Source organism: Oreochromis niloticus, linkage group LG3 (genome assembly GCF_001858045.2).
Source record: "Oreochromis niloticus isolate F11D_XX linkage group LG3, O_niloticus_UMD_NMBU, whole genome shotgun sequence".
Taxonomy (NCBI): Eukaryota; Metazoa; Chordata; class Actinopteri; order Cichliformes; family Cichlidae; genus Oreochromis; species Oreochromis niloticus.
In genome coordinates, this window is record NC_031967.2 from 34,687,088 (window position 1) to 34,704,345 (window position 17,258).

General features: G+C 42.1%; 1 protein-coding gene across 1 annotated transcript in view; it reads left to right on the forward strand.

The window, feature by feature from the left end:
* The window catches only part of cyp26b1 (cytochrome P450, family 26, subfamily b, polypeptide 1), a 33,737-nt gene extending 16,711 nt beyond the window's left edge, over positions 1–17,026 (forward strand). The window contains 6 exon segments of the mRNA NM_001282895.1: positions 657–881; positions 12,866–12,984; positions 13,224–13,380; positions 13,781–13,936; positions 15,192–15,476; positions 16,387–17,026. Of these exon segments, the coding sequence (NP_001269824.1) occupies positions 657–881; positions 12,866–12,984; positions 13,224–13,380; positions 13,781–13,936; positions 15,192–15,476; positions 16,387–16,779 (1,335 nt within the window). The 3' untranslated portion in view covers positions 16,780–17,026.
* The last annotated feature ends 232 nt before the right edge of the window (positions 17,027–17,258 follow it).

Sequence of the window (17,258 nt, forward strand, 5' to 3'; positions counted from 1 at the left end):
CAGTTCAATTTTTAAAATGATTTCTGCATGAATAAAACCTCGTGTCACAATGTTTCCGTAACAGTGATGATGATGGCTAGAATCACTCAATTTTAAGGAATTTCATGTTAAGAATACATGAACCCTTAAACTACTGACAATCTAAAAGATTTCTTTGAGTGTAGATATTAAGAAAGATATAGATTTAGAAGTGGAGATGAGGTCGATCTCCATTAGCAAGATTTGAAAAGGTTCCTCTGACTTCTGTGAAACAGGGTAGAGGAGTGTTTGGGGAATTCCTTCTGTTACTGTCTCCTCACAGCTTCTGCTTCTCTCTAATGGCGAAGGGGAACTCCAGCATTCAGTCCCAACAGTGTTCTCTAAAACTACCCATCTTTCTCTTCTTCCTTTCTTAATAGAATTTCGACTTTCTTATAGATGTTGAAGGAAGAAGACTGGAAAAGCACCAGGTTTATTTTTCTATGAGAAAAACTAGTTTCTTTAATATGGATTTTTGACATACTGCCTCGTATAATTAATCCTCCAGCACGACTAAAGAACTGTCGTTCATTCTACCATAGAAAATATCTTAAAATGACTCTTGTGAGTTGTGTCTTCAGCATTTCAGGTTAGATCTGTGATTGATCTCTGTGCTTACTCTCTTTTCCTTTGTCCAGGGCTCCAGCTTCCATGCATCACGGAGACAGAAGTATGGCAACGTGTTCAAGACCCACCTGCTAGGCCGTCCTGTGATTCGGGTTACGGGCGCAGAGAACGTGCGCAAGGTGCTGATGGGCGAGCACACACTGGTGGCGGTGGACTGGCCCCAGAGCACGTCCACGCTGCTGGGACCGAACTCACTGGCCAACAGCATCGGAGACATCCACCGCAAGAGAAGGAAGGTCAGGACACGTGTTACTTTAAGTTTGCAAACACACACAACTACACAGAGATACCGAACGCATGTATTTGTGTGTGTTGATCTTTACTTTAAATGCTTCACTTTGTGCTAACCGCAAAGACTCAACTCGACCAAGGAAAATTTACGTCCTAAACCAATCAAAAGTTAAATATTTTCAGGATGTAAATATTTTGATGTTAAGCCATTTGACTATACAAAGTGTTTAGTAAGACATCTCAGTCTCTAGCTTATATTTTTAGCAGCACAAAAAAATGCAGCACTATAATTTCAATACTTTAGGCTGAGGAGAGATACACACTTAAATATAACAATGCAATTACTGATTTAATTTAAGTACAATCATTATTAATGACTCTGCCCTCGGATACAACTAACTACTCCCTTCAATGTGAGAAGGTTAACACCAGCTACCAAGTTATTATCATATTCTAACATGATAGTAAAGCTAAAAAGACTGTTTTAAACTGAAGCATAATATTGAACTTTCTGGAGACCAGAGTACTCACCTGACACAATAGAAAAAAAGTAAAATGAAAGTATATCTTCAAGTGTTTTCTGAATCTGCACAACAGGGTTTTTTTTTTTTTTTTGTAAGTACGGCTTATATTTGGCTTCAGACCTCTAGCTGCCTGCAACACATCATAAACAGTTCCTCTAAATAATTAGCAGCAAATTATAAAACTGCACTCTGACGATAAACTCCAGCCCTAACTCAGTATTGACAGAAACACTGAGTTTGGTCCTTTATTCTCTTTTACGTTATGTTAGGTAGAAACTGATCATCTTGTCACATGACGCTTTAGGGGGACAACCTTAAGAGCACTGAAGAGGATGAAGTGGGAAGCATATGCTTGCTATCGTATCAGGGGGTTGTTTAAGAGGTCCCTGGCCCCCATAATGTATAATAACAGCTTTCTTACAAAGCTTCAGTATGAACTAAAAGCAGCACACTGAAAGAAACACTCAACGCTGAAAAGATGCCGCAAAGGATCTGTCTCCCTCAAAATGTCTGCGGCTAAACCCTCCTGGATTCACAAATACAAACCCAGAACACAAAATACAACACAAAAGAGACACAAGATTAATTACACAAGTTATAAAGATAATTAAACTCTTGTTTTGTTTAGCCTGATGAGGTTAAATGGTTTCGACTTACGGGCTTTTCTCTTGTACCTTGTTTTTGTAACACACACGGGGCTGAAGTGTGGAACTGAAGGTAGTCATATGAACTGCATCTTCATGCAGCAGCATGCACGGGGATATCAAATGCTCACCGAGACAATGCTCGAATACATTTCTCGGAGGCAAAAGAAATGTGAGGCAATAAAAACATATAAAATCACCAGGACATCTTAAATAGTTGGCTTTTACTTTTACCAAAGATAAAGATCTGACTCCACATGCAAACAAAAACGAACTCTTAATTTCATGTCTAAAAATTATTTAATTATTAAGACCAATGTCAAACCTTAATAGGATTTCTATATTAATCTGTTAGTCATTTCAGTTATAAGCTGCCAGAGAACAGTGAGAAATCCACCCGTCATCAAGCACAATGTCTTAAAAATGTTTTTACTTTACTTAGACTCTGAAAGGAGCGAGGGCGGAACCACTGCGCTTTGGTCGAAGAAAATAAAGAGCACACCTAATTTAAATGCAAACAATTAATAGATGGAACATCAACTTTTTAATTCCTAATGATTGACTGAAAAAAAAAAATTGGGTATTGGGATGTGCACATTATTTTTGTTTGCAAAGGCAACCATCGGACTCGGGAGTGACGACTTTGATCGAGTCCCAAACTAGTTTTGAGCCTATTTTCTGTTGATTTCTTCATCTCTTTACACACTATGTGCACATCATCCTGCAGCAGCTGCAACTGCATGCAAAAACGCTCATCAATATTCATGCTGTGGTGTAAGTGGCAGACAGTGACGTGCACACATTTGGAGTCCTCCTCTGCACAAAGGGTGAGGCAGGATGTGCAAACAGACAGAGAGTATCGGTGTAAAGCTGATCCTGTCCGCTCGCTCTTATCAGCAGCGTCCTGGCTGCTGAAGCGTGAGAACGACCCCTCCATCACTCCATCTTCTCCTCCTCCTCTCATCTGCCTTCGGACAGAGTGAGTGAGAGAGGGAGAGATGGCCCTCTTGTTTCCGTTTTTTTTTTTTTAATTTTCTGTCATTTCTCCCCCTGACTATTATTATTATTATCTCTCTCTCTCCTACACTTTCTCTCTTCTTTTCTGTCTCTCGCTTCCTCTCTGGCTCTCTCGTTTCTGTGCCAAGACCATTTCAGGTAATCAGCCACTTACTTCTCCCTCCTATTATCCCCGTATCCCCAGGGCACAAACCTTCTTTTCTCTCTATCTCTTCCACACACACACACACACACACACACACACATTTGATGCACACACAACGTCACGCACAAAGAATCGGAACGAGAAAAACAAGAAGCAGAGCTCGCTGTGTTTTCCTGTAAATCAGTCTCTCATTTTCTCTCTGCAGACACAGTTAAGTTTTTTTTTTGGAGGGGTTTGGAGGCGGGGTCGGGTTTCCTTGCTGCTGTGCCCCGGGACAGGCGAGGGGTCGGTCGGGTCTAATCTGAGCTCTGATCCCCTCTCCTCTCCCTGGAGACCCCCTCACTAACCTCATGTAATGACCCCTGATTAGGAAGGCTGCCTCCGACACGGCACAAAGAGGGGCTTTCTGTGGGGGCCCAACGCACACACACACACACACACACACACACACACACCTGAATGCTGCCTTGGATGGATACACACACAGTAAAGTTGCTTAGCCTCATAGGTTTAAGCTGAAGTGCCTCTGAGCAAGACTCAAAACTCAAACTCGTGACCTCTGGCCTCCATAATAGGCAAAAAAAAGAGATCCTTCCTAAATAGATCAGCCAATGTGGTGTCAAACTGTCGAGTTCAGAGAGAATTTTGACCGGAATGCAAAGAGGAAAAACTTGTCGTTGAAGCCCTTTCTCTGATAGAAGTAAAACATGAAGAAAAAATGATTAAAGCAACGAAATGCCAACATTCGGGTACAGCTGTACCCGAATGTTCGACTGTTGTATCTAACCTGATTTCAACGTGTCTACTGTCCTGTTTATGATCGGGAAACCTGCAGCTCTGGATCATTTTTAGCACGACTGATATGTTTACATCTCTCAGTGGTCCTTCCCCTTGCACTTGCGCCTTTTTGAGTCTCCTCACTTTGATTGGGAAGTTGATGAAGTCGTGTGGAGCCTAGTGATGAGGGAAAAAAATGGCACACAAGCATTTCAGGTCAGGCTGTTTTTTTTCTGGGGTGAGACAGTATTTATTTCTCTGCAGTGTCAGTCTCATTCTGAGGGATGAGCTAAAAACTTCAGTTGTAGCCGCAGACCCGGTTCTGGTCACCGGTTATGCTCCTCTACATGAAACAGCAGAGGATGTTTGCTCTCTCTGCACAAGTTTCGAGCCTGTGGTAAGATCACAGAGCGCAAGTGGTCAGAACTTTCAGGACTTTCAGGGAGAGATCTAAAAGCAGCCTGGAAGCTGTCATGACATGCCCTAGAAGATCAGCCAAGTTTAAATCAGGTAAGACTTTTGATTTTTGTGGGCCTCCATGCCACCTCAAACATCGTCTTAGCTTCAGTGCCGACCAATCCCATCATGGATCAGTACCCATCACTGTTGCCAAGTTAGTCACTTTCTAGCAAGATAAATATATATGTATATATAAGCACTTAAGTCATCATTTAGCAGCTACCCCCCTAAAAACAACACCCTAACTTGTATGTGATTGTTTAAACCTTGTTGCGGATACAGAACTAGAAAGACTCTGAGAGCACTATTAGTGAACATGTGTAGGTATAAAGAGCCATCAGAAAACCAATAGATTGAGCTTGTGGCAGGTGCAGAGAGGCGGGTGGCTTACAGGGTCCTTCAGAGGTACGCGTGTTTACACTTTGACTTTCTGCTTGCTGTGAGATTTACAGACACATCACTTCAATATCAGGAGGGCCGACAGAATAAATGATGTTATACGGAGAGCCAGAGGTCAGCTGACCATTTTTCAGCAGCTTAAGCAAGAGTGTGTGTGCTATGTTTGTGTGTGTGTTTGTGCAGCCCTCCTGTTTTTCTGGATAATAAAGCTAAGTCAACAGAAAGAAGCGAAACACCATCAGCTGAGAGAAAAATAAGAAACTGGTTTACTGTCTGACCAGCTGGACCAGAGCGTCTCCTCTGTGTGTGTGTGTCTGTGGTTTTCATATGGAAAAACAATCTGCACACAGCGCATTAGCTTTTTTGGTGGATCAACAGAGCCAGCCAGTTTCCATATAACCCCGTGTTAAGCTAGGAAACTAACTCCATCAAAGAACCACAGTAGACTGGTTTTCCACTACGGGCCAACCAGAGCCTAACAAGGGCAGCCAGGACTTACACATCATCCTTGACTGAAAACAACGTCGAACATACCGTTTGCATTTCTGCTGTAAACTGAAGGACTTTTTTATTTTGGTGGGTTTTACTTGTGTAGGCTGGGATCTTTGCTCCTGCTGGGTGAACAACTGGATAATTCAGGGTTTGAGCATAGTGTTTGTGCTCATGCAGACATCAGACTTTCCAATGAAATATGTCTTTTTCAGATCTGTGCAAACACTAGAGGCATGACAAGACTGCTTAAACTCCACAAAGGTGTTCGATTAGGTTAATGACTCTTGGGCCAGAATCAGAAATCAGAGTTTAGAGATATATCTCTTTTATTTCCAGCTTTAAAAAATTGAAGTTCAATAATTAGAGGTCGTAACTCTGTTTTTGGTCTCCTCTGTCACATCAGGGAAGATGCTATACAATTTGCTAGCTTTGACCCCTTTCCCCCCCTTTGTTTGGACACATTGCATTCATGAGTGTTTTAAATTCAATTAAATTTGGTTCTATTTATATTGGCCAAATCATAACAGCAGTTTCCTCAAGGTGCTTTATATCGTAAGGTAAAGACCACACAGTAATACAGACAAAACTCCAACAATCAGGTGACGCCCCTATAAGCAAGAACTTGGTGACAGTGGGAACGAAAAACTATTTCTATTCCTATTTAAACAGGAAGAAACCTCCGGGTCAGGGAGAGGCAGCTGGTTGGGGCTAAATTAAAGAAGCAGGGTACGGTTATAAACATGCTTCTTTAGAGAGTCCTACTTGGCTCTCAGTGGAAATGTTTCCCTCTATGATGGAACAACACTGTGCAAACACTCACACCACTCTGTTGACTGTGGCAGCCACTACTTTTATTTTCAGCTTCACGAGATTCTTCTCACTTCTTCAATTTAAGCCCGCAGCCGCCCGCACATTCCCTCATACCATCCCTTTCTTTTCCCGTTTTTCTCCACATTTTCCTTCCTCCCTTGTTATTCTTTCTTTTGGAACGTTTGCCCGATCCCTACATTTAGGAGAAACACAAGTTGGAAAAAGAAAAAAAAAGAGATGTAGAGAGAAGAATGGACAAGAATCTGACTCGATCTGACACCTTTTCTCGGTTGCTGCCTGGGTTTTCTCGAGGAACTCCATAAACGCTTGCTTTAAATAAGCGTACAGTGAAATCACAGAGATGTGATGTCAGTGAAAGTGCTGCGATGGTGATGATTCTCTGCATGGAGCCCTTGTATGTTTGTGTCAGCCTCCTGTGCTTCTGCTCATCACCAGTAGAGGGCACTGCAAAGTGGGACTGAGGTGAAGCCCACTCTGTGCGTCCCTTTTTTGTATTCCAGGTTTTATCATTGCCAAGACCAAATTTACACTTTATCCTCTTGTTGCCTGGAGAAACTGCTGTTTATAGTGCAGATGGGGTGCAACATGGCCCTCTTAGAAATTCCAAAAGTGTATATACATATTTTTTTAAAGATCCAGTGGAAGTTTAAAATCAGTACAGTCCTACACCGTCTTAGAAATACAGCACGTGAGGAAGATTTTTTAGTTTTGACAAAAGTAATACTCAATAACACCCAGAAAGTAAAAATCCAGCAGTCCAGCATTAAAGGTTGTTATTACTTGACATGAATACACAGTAGCACAGTGGTACAATGGTTAGAGCTATTGCAACACACCAAGAAGGTCCTGGGTTTGAGTCTAGGAGCTTATTCTGTGTGGAGTTTGCATTTTCTGCTTGTGCCTGCGTGGTTTCCTGCAGGATGGCTTCCACCCACAGTCCAAGACATGTATGTTGAGTTCATCGGTGATTCTAAATCGGCTGAAGGTGTGAATCTCTTTGTGCAACCAGCGTGTACCCTGCCTTCCACCCAGTGACAGCTGGGAGGGGCTCCAGCCACCCCATTACCCTGAATTAGATAGAGATGTGTTCCTGAGTACAGTGTTGTAGCTTCATGTTAAACATGTGCACTGCTGTTAGTTTTTCCGCTCTAGATTTCCAAATTCTGTTAAAAATTAAAAGTTAAATTTATCGCGTCTTCCTCCTAAAAGTAAATGACGGGGTGAAATATTAACCTTGATACTGACCTTAACCCTCATCAGCAAAGCAATCACTTTGTGATTCAACGTGACAATAGAAGCAGGGAAAAACACGGGGACTGCTTGTGTAAGTAAGAGAAATGAGTAAAAAGGAATAAAAACTATCGTTTAGAAAAAAAGGATGGATGAAGGGGCAGGGAGAGCCAGGAAGAGGTGGGAGCAGAGAAAGAGAGAGAAAGAGGGAGGGAAAGGAGGGCAGAGAAAAGAATAAAGGAGTCTTTACATGTCTGTGGAACCAGCAGCTCGCAGCACTTTCACATAATTTAAGACATATGGACGTTATTAGGACAACTGTGTCTGTGTGTGAGTGTGTGTCTGACTATATCTGTGTGTGTGTGTGTGTGTGTGTGAGAGAGAGAGAGCACAGGAGTGAGTGTGTCTTTAAGCATGTGTCTTTGCGCTGCAGGCTACAGAAGACAGTCACGTTTTTGTGGTGCAGCAAAATGACTGTTGTATTGAACAATCCCCCACTAAAACACACACACACATACACACACACACACTCCCGTCTTGTGTGGAACTTGGAACGTCCCAGAGTGACACTACATAAAAAACGGTGATTGGCAGCCAGAGATACTGTGTGTGCGTCTGTTTCTGAACATGTGTGTGTTTGTCTGACCTGTAGTTACCTTTCAGAGTCTCCCTGCTCACACACTGACTGCCTGACTCATGGGTCCTACAGTAGCTCAACCTTTCTGCTCCGTCTGTACTTAGAAGTGTGTGTGTGTGTGTGTGTGTGTGTGTGTGTGTGTTGGAAGAGACAAAGTGCTCAACCAGATTGACCAATTATGCATAATCCAGTGCAGACGGGTTAAATGGCTAAATTCACAATGTTACAAAGCCTTATTTGGCCTAACTAGTGTTTCTGGCCTTCAGTCTCTGCTTGGCGTGTGTGTGTGTTTGCATTGTGGTTATTGCAGATTTTTCATGATGATTCACAAACATATTTGCCTTGCATGTACTGGATATTGTATATAAACGATAAATTGAGCTTCTTGATTTAAAAAGTGCCTTAAACCTGAATTCTTTTGAACAGCCAGCAGAGGGAGACTCGACTGGTTGCAAAAAGATTTCGGGTAGCGTTGAAGGTTATTGGAAAATTATTTGATCTCCGCCTCTCAGTCAACACTTTTCACATTCTTTAAGGTCTCAGACTTTAGCTTTCAGACTGACTGAGCGCAATGTGATGTTTAAGTTGCAAACTGTGGTCATATCCATCCATACTTCTCTACATCGAGACATTTCCAGGAAAGCTCAGAGATGTAATCTCTCTAGTGTGTCCTGGTCCTACCTGGGGCCTCATCCTGGTAGGACATATTTGGAACACCTCTTCTTACCAGGTGTTCGTGAGGTATCTTAATCAGATGCCTGAACCACCTCAACTGATTCCTTTCAATGTGGATGAGCTTTACTCTGAGTCCCTCCCGAATGCCTGAACTTCTCACCCTATCTCAAAGGCTGAGCCCAGTCACCCTTCGGAGAAAGCTCATTTCCACCACTTAACTACAACATGAGAAACCTTCAAAGTGAAAAACGGGCTAATAAACCAACCAACTGGCCATCTAATTTACTGGCAAAGACACCAATATAAAGAGTAATGATATAATGACGCAAAGGTAATGTTGGATATGTAGTCCCACACGTGACATTTTAGCAGTATCCTGTACAGTACGTACCAAACTTAACCAAACTTTAAAAAACAGCACATAGGAAGGAAAACACATTCTTATCTGAAGGTATGCTGAAAACTAACAACCTAGTTTTTATAAGCAAAACTTCAGCATGAGGAGACATGATGAGGGCTGGTGGAAGTTTAAGGCACAAAGCTGCCAGCCAGGAGACTGTTGCATCCCCTTGGGGAGCTTTGTGTTTTGTGATTTGTTTTGCTCTGTTTTCATTCACTGATTGGTTAGGTTTAGGCACAAAAGGGACTTTGTTAGACTTAAGACAAAATGGCTCTGTTATAATATGCCCCTTCACAACAGCAGCCCTGCACACAAGCAGGGTACGTGGCACTCAATGTGACACCGAGTTGTCTTGAACAAGCACTGATATGTGCGTAACACTCATCTCATTATTGGCATGATTGGTGCATCACAGTGCCAGAGCCAAGTGTCTCTCAGACACTGACAGCTTTGACAAATTTGACCTTGGCAGCGTTCAACACCATGGGAATAGGAACAGGCTGAGGTAGAGGTGGGGGCAATCCACAACCCTGTATTTCCACGCAACTTCAGCAACCCTCACGGGACAATCAATGTCATTATGAAAAGAGTGGAAAGCAGTTCAAAGATGTGCAATCCTTCGAATTTCATCCAAATCCAATCAGCGGTGTCCACTGTTTCCTGGGCAACAGACAAACAAATGACTGATTAATCCTACATTGACAGTCCTCAAACTAGCATACTGTCTTCCAGACGAACAAAAGACGTCACTGCAGGCAGTGTTTCAGTATCTCAGGCTCTTTTGAGATCAGATATTGTGTGTAATCTCCTGTGGTTGGGGTTGGGCAGCAGGTCGTGTAAGCTGATCTGTGACCAGCAGCCCCAGGGTGCGGCAGCAGAGGAAATGTAGTGCTACTAAGGTCTTAGAGGGCTCTGTGATCTGCACTAACCACTCCCTAACACACAGCACATACGTATGTACCCGTACAGTGCGCACATGTAATGCATGCATGCACTCGTGCACTCGGCACCAGCTCAGTGGACTATTGTTCATTCATTTTAAGGGGGGCGGAGGGAGGGAAGCAGGCTTCGGAGGAATGAGAAGAGTGGGAGAAAATAAGAGGAAAACGAAGTAGAGAGCAAAATAAGAGTATGAGCGCCCAACTGATGTTTTGGTGGCTGAAACATCAACCTCAAGAACCACATGTACCCTCTCTGGCCTTGGTTCAAATCCCACTAGAAGCTCCTTTCTTCCCTCTCAATAAGTCAATGAAGAGAAGCAGAAACACTCCACCAGCTCCTCCAGTGTGTTAACATATGGGAAATATATTCCAAAATAAACAATAAAGGCACTTTGTTTGCACATATTTCAGTAAAGCAAAGAATCTGGACACAATACAGTTTTTACAAACATACACTGTTATACTTTAAAAACAAAACTCTTTCCCCCATACAGACAACATTTGACAGCCTCCCCTGTACCCTTAATGATGAGTTTTGACACTTCACTGTATCAATAAAGACGTGGTTTGACCACCATTAGAATAGTTTCCGGGTTTCTCCAAGGATAGCTGCATAGGCAGAGACCACCCTCACCAACTTTTGATGAACAACCACGCATTTTGTTATGTAAGCAGCCCTGAAATATGACAGAAACCACTCAGCTCAGAAAAAGAGTTTCAAGGGTTCCTCCTCATCAGCTTCCATGAGGTAACGAATTAAGGATGATTGCAGACAAAAGCCATTATCAAAGAGATTAAGCATATACTTTTTTACAGCATGCTGCTATTAGAAACAATACGTCTACAGGATTTTTTTTAGCATAGATTAGTTTCTCTGCAGGGTCTAATAAAGGTGAAAGTCATAAAAAGAAACCACAGTGATTAAAAAGAGCAGCGAAAAACCACAGACAAGTAGCAGTTGGGAGTTTGTATGTGTATTTTAGATAATAAAAACGAAAGCCATTAAAAAATAATAAAAAGCCACTTTAACTCTGCTGGATTGGAGACATTTCCAAAACAACTGTAAGGCTTCAATGACCACTATTTATTGGAAGTTTTCCACTTCTAATGGAAACTCAACTCATTCAGCTTTGATTTCTGATTCAGTAAAAACCATAAGATGTATTGATTAGAGGGCGGTCAAAATGAAATAGATGACAGTCTTGTTTTGAAGTCTCAGTGTGACCATTCTGATATCACTGTCTTGTTTTAGAGCCAAGTGTGATGGTTGAGTGCATAGACACAGTTAGATACTACTAGGCAGAACATGGTTTCATTATTATTTATTATTATTTTATTATTATTTTTTATTAGTATTGTAATATAGTATAAAAAATAGTAGAGTTTTTTTCTCACCAAAACTAGAGCACAGACTTGTTGGACAATCAAACAATATTTGCTTTAAAATACTCCAAATATGTTTGAAGTGTCCACTTCAGTTACTTGCATCAGTGGATGTAAAGGATAAAAAGGCCCAACAAGTCAGCCATGCCTTGGTTAGATTAGGGAACAATATAAAAAATAGTAACTGTGTACAGCTATTAAGAAGAGATACATTTATTATAGAGTCTACTAACATTTAAGCAGGCTGTGAACATGTTTATTTGTTGTAAAGTAAGAGCATTTTAATATGGGGCTCTATGGGCATTGACTCACTTTTGGAATCAGCCTCAAGTGGCAACTGAAGGAACTGCACCTCCCTTCTGGCGTAATCTTTTTAGGTGAAATCCTAAACACAGCTACAAAATTTGATTTCACTCAGTGTTTTTAGAAAATTTTGAAGGCTGCTAACAGCTACAGTTCATCTGGTTCTAACTTTCCTTTTTCTTCTTCACTCATCTACATTAATAGTTAAATGTCCGAGTGTTAAATGAACAAGAAACTTATTAGTTCAAATAAAGCTAAGCATGGGTAGCTGATTCATTTTAATATAAAAGCCCTATTCTAGTCCACTTCCCTCTCTTTTTTCTCCTCTCCAGTGTTCTCCACTTCTAAATCATTCCCAAGACTCTTTCAAGGGCAGTTTTGCACTTTAAATCTGATGGAATGTTATTTGTCCAAACAGCACTGACGACTGGTGACTGATTCATACTAAGAAATACTCTGAGCAGCCAGGAAAGAACTTAGCTCTTCCCCCCCTTTCTGTTCGTGCTCTTTCTGTCTGTCATTCTAGTTCTGCTGACTACAGGGGAAAAACCTCCACAATGTATAAGTCTCTGTAAAGACCGAGCAAGAGCAATAAGGGGGGAGAGACAGAGAGAGGGAGAATTTGGGGATAAATAAGGAATGGGAATCATAGATAATGAAAAAAAAAAATGAACACGTGATGGAAAGTCCAGCCTAGGTAGAATTTAGAAGAGAGAAGGAGACCAATGATTAGACAGTGTAGAGAAATAGGAGAGGCCAAGACAATGGCTACAAAAATACAGCCAAAAGTTTTATCCTTTACCAAAAACCAGTTGTCTCTTTCATGGTCAACTGTGGACTTTTGTACCAAATTTCACTTGTAAAGTGCACATTTTTTAGATGCCCTGCAAACCAAGAGATAGACACAAAACACCCCAATAAATTCCCAGTGAATGCCAGTATTACAGCAGAATAAACTTGTGCTTCCTGTTGTCTTTTCACATACCTGTCAGTCAGGATTTACCGAGGGGATTACAACATATAATCTGTGGACTTTTGTCTTCTGTTTTGACTTGCACTTCGCCAACAGCTGGGCGCTGTTGCATTCTGCATTTGAGACTGATGTTATTTGCTCATTTCTCTGTCTCTCCAGGTGTTTGCCAAAGTGTTCAGCCATGAGGCCTTGGAGTCGTACCTCCCTAAAATCCAGCAGGTCATCCAGGAGAGTCTCAGAGTGTGGAGCTCTACACCCGAGCCCATCAATGTCTACAGGTACGGCCGGGGAGTGATAGTGGAGACAGTTGTTAATGTAGCTAAAATCTGGGAGCAAGACTAAAACACCGCTCCTATCCTAGTTGAACGCAGGTAGAAAGGTATTTATGATGAGTATCGCTGACTACACAGAGTCGTTATCAGCATTGGTAGACACTCAGAATAAACAAGAGTTCAAAAACACAGGCTGCTTCAAAGGGCTACTAAATGAATATTATTCATCTGTCATTTTTCTGCAGGGAGAGCCAAAGGCTGTCCTTCACCATGGCTGTCAGGGTGCTGCTGGGCTTCAGGGTGACAGAGGAGGAAATGAAGCATTTGTTCTCAACCTTCCAGGACTTTGTTAACAACCTCTTCAGTCTGCCCATAGACCTGCCATTTAGCGGGTACAGAAGGGTAAGTGTACCATATGTCCACTTCCTTCTCATTGATATTTTTGGATCTTAGTATATCTTTTTACATCTTAATGTCCCCAAAAATAAAATTAAGAAGTGTTTTCCCAACTGGTCACTGCAGACGGCTGCACCTCCCTGAGCCTGGTTCTGTTCAACGTTACTTCCTGTTAAAAGGGACTTTTTCTTTCCCACTGTCATCAAGTGTTTGCTCATAGGGCGTTGTGCAACTGTTTAGGTTTCTTTCTAATATTGCAGGATCTTTACCTTACAATACAAAGCATTTTGAGATGCTTGTTGCTCACCTGAACTGAATTTGTTTGATTATTAAGCATAGTCTGATTAACTATGCATTAAAGAGGACATTTTAAGGGTAAAAGGACTTAATTTGTGCATTATTGCAGGGTATCCGTGCACGAGACACCCTTCAGAAGAGCATAGAGAAAGCCATCAGGGAGAAGCCCCTGTGCACCCAAGGCAAAGATTACAGTGACGCGCTGGACGTCCTGATGGAGAGTGCCAAAGAGAACGGCAGCGAGCTCACCATGCAAGAACTCAAGGTAACATACCTAAGCACAAAAAAACAGCCACCTGGGAAAGAGGGTAGGGTAGTGCAAGCATGTGCTGAAAAGAAGCAGGATCCACAAGAAGTCACTCAATCGCATGTGGAAGCACGTGGATACACACTAATTCGTATGGGTGCAAACACACATAGAAATCTCTGTTTACCTAGCAGAGAGCTGCCAAAAGGAACCAGTCTAGGCTGACTGAAAACACAAACAGTCATCATAATTCTCTGCCAAATCAGCCAGTGATCATAAGTACTGAATGGGGATAATGATACACACCCTAATGTGAAATATGAAAGCGAGCTGCGTTAATACCTATCGGCTGACAGGAACAGCATAACACACACACACTCATGGTCAGGCACACCCTCTGTTTACCTATTAAAGTAATTCAGAGGAATTCTGTGGAAACTCGACTCTCTGCTTCTCTCTCGGACTTTGTGGTTTCTGGGTTAAGTCCAGGGCCAAAAATAAGTCAACACTCCCCCCCTGCTAGGGGTCTGAAAGAGGCCTCCTGTACGCACACACTCACACACAAATATTTAAATACACACACAAAGTGAACTGGGGAGGCCCTGTCGCAGAGGCCTAGGCTGAAGCTCTGTCCTGCAGTTTTCTACTGCATGCATTTATAACACACACAGACACACACCTGCACGCGCGCACACACACAGACATAGACACACTGGTAGATGTGAGGAGGACCTCACTATTATTTATTCCACTGCCTTAAGGGGCCCAGCATGGTGCACACTGAGTTTGTTATTGGATGTTACCTCCATATTTCCATACACACTACTTTTCAGGAATTAGAAACAACATACTTTTATTATGTATTGGCTTTTGACTTCTCTCTCTCTCTCTCTCTCTCTCTTTTTTGGTCCAACATTGTTCCAAAACAAATGGCAAGCTTGAGGTGTGGGGTAATGGATTTGTGCCCAAATTATGGTTGAGTTTGCACATAGCTCTGTTTTTACTCAGTGGAAAGAACAATTTTACATTTTTTAGAATAATATTCCAACATGCCGCTGTTAAACCAGCAGTTTCTGGGTTTGCTTCTAGCTCAGAAGGACTATGAAAGACTACTGGTTGAGCATTTGGCTGATGCCCACCCTCATCCTTCAGCACATAATATTAGAATCTTTATTCCCACTCTGCAAACTGTTTATTAAAGCAAGAAGTAATTAACCAAACAAGACCCAAGGAGCGCACTAATACACCATCGTATCTGTTTGCTGACCCACAGGAATCAACCATTGAGCTGATCTTTGCTGCCTTTGCCACCACTGCCAGCGCAAGCACCTCCCTTATCATGCAGCTCCTCCGCCACCCTCAAGTCCTTGAGCGGCTGAGGGAGGAACTAAGATCCAGGGGTCTCCTTCACAACGGCTGCCTCTGCCCAGAAGCAGAACTGAGGCTCGACACCATTATCAGCCTGAAGTACCTGGACTGTGTCATCAAGGAGGTGCTGAGACTCTTTACTCCTGTTTCTGGGGCCTACCGAACCGCCATGCAGACCTTCGAACTGGACGTAAGTGTCCCTAGAACAGTACATCCTTCACATCTCCATGTACCTCTCGTTGTGCAGCATGCTTTTCTTAATGGAAGTTTTCTTTTTTAAATCAATGCTACTCAATGTCAGCTTTCATTTCCTGTTATATTTTTGTGCAGTGGTAGTTCTGTCATAACAAATCTGCTCAAAAAGTCAGAGACTCAACTAGAAGAATCATCAGGTTACCATTCAAATGAATGGTGTAGGTGTAGGTACACAACTTGCAGACACTAAAAGAATCATTACAAGAGCATCAACAGTCTGATCACACAAAAGGAGGGAAGGGGAGATTTAGGGGAAATTTACCAAGGACGGACCTCTTTAAATAGCTATCTGTATTTAAAAAGAACCGGTTGGCAATGGACACGAATTTTGGTACGAAAAGTGTTCCAATTTCCTGATCACCATCATAGATGTATATAGCAATGAAACTATTTATGATGATTTTGAATTTATTTGCTTCTTTAATGTATTTGCATTCATAAACAATGACCACTGGATAGTACAAGAAGGTCCTAGCCCTGGATACTCTGCAAGCCTGAAAAAAATGGGTGTTGCAGCCAGATGTTAAATCAACAGACTCTTTCGATTGTACATGTACAATGACAGTAGAGGGCTATTCTATTCTATTCTATTCCAATGGGTTCCTGGATTGATCAAGGACCCTAAATGCTTCTCATTTTGCTGTATTCTGGTATGAACAGAGAAAAGATGGTTTGAATATGGAAGAACACATATTAGCAGAAAAGTTCACAATTACTTTTAGGGGATACAACAACAGAAATCAGATTTTTATCCAAACTAATTGGTCATATAAGCTTATGGTGGCTAAGTGAACAATTATTTTTATGTTTGTTCATTGTTATGGATCCCGGTCTTTTGTCTCCAGGGAGTCCAGATTCCCAAAGGCTGGAGTGTGATGTACAGCATTCGGGACACCCATGACACTGCTGCTGTCTTCAAAGATGTGGATGCCTTTGACCCTGACCGCTTCAGTCAGGAGCGGAGTGAAGACAAAGAAGGACGTTTCCACTATCTGCCTTTTGGTGGGGGTGTCAGGTCCTGTTTGGGAAAGCAGCTCGCCACCCTCTTCCTTCGCATCCTGGCGATCGAGCTGGCCTGCACCAGCCGCTTCGAGCTGGCTACGCGGAACTTCCCCCGCGTGATCACGGTGCCTGTTGTCCACCCGGTTGATGGGCTGAAGGTTAAGTTCTACGGTTTGGACTCCAACCAAAATGAGATCATGGCCAAGTCCGAAGAGCTCCTGGGAGCGACAGTTTAAAAGGGTGGAGGGGTTGATGAGTGGCGGTAGGGGAGGAGAGCAGATTTGCAAGGGAGAAGATTTGAGAAAGGAAGAAATACATTTTAGAGTTATCTTTTCCTTTCCGCCTTTTTTTTCCTGCCAAGAAAGAGAAGTCTTCATGTTATGCTACAGCTGATGATTTGGACTTTCCTTTAAGAAAGAAAGAAGCTGCCAAAAAAAGTTCTAGAGTTCTATACTATACAAAGAACTATACAAACAAAAAGTATGTACAAAAAAACAAAACAAAAAACAAAAAAAGCTATATAATATAATTTGAAAGAGAATGTGGGTAGTGCACAAAGGGAGAAAGAGAGGTGTGGTGGTACTTTTGGTGAAATGAAGTGTAGAAAAGTTAAAGATGGTTGTCAATGGGAGGTGAGATGGATGAAACAGGGTAAAGGACGAACGAATATGATATTCTAGCATTTATGCTTGTGCTTAATCAAAAGATGAGTGAA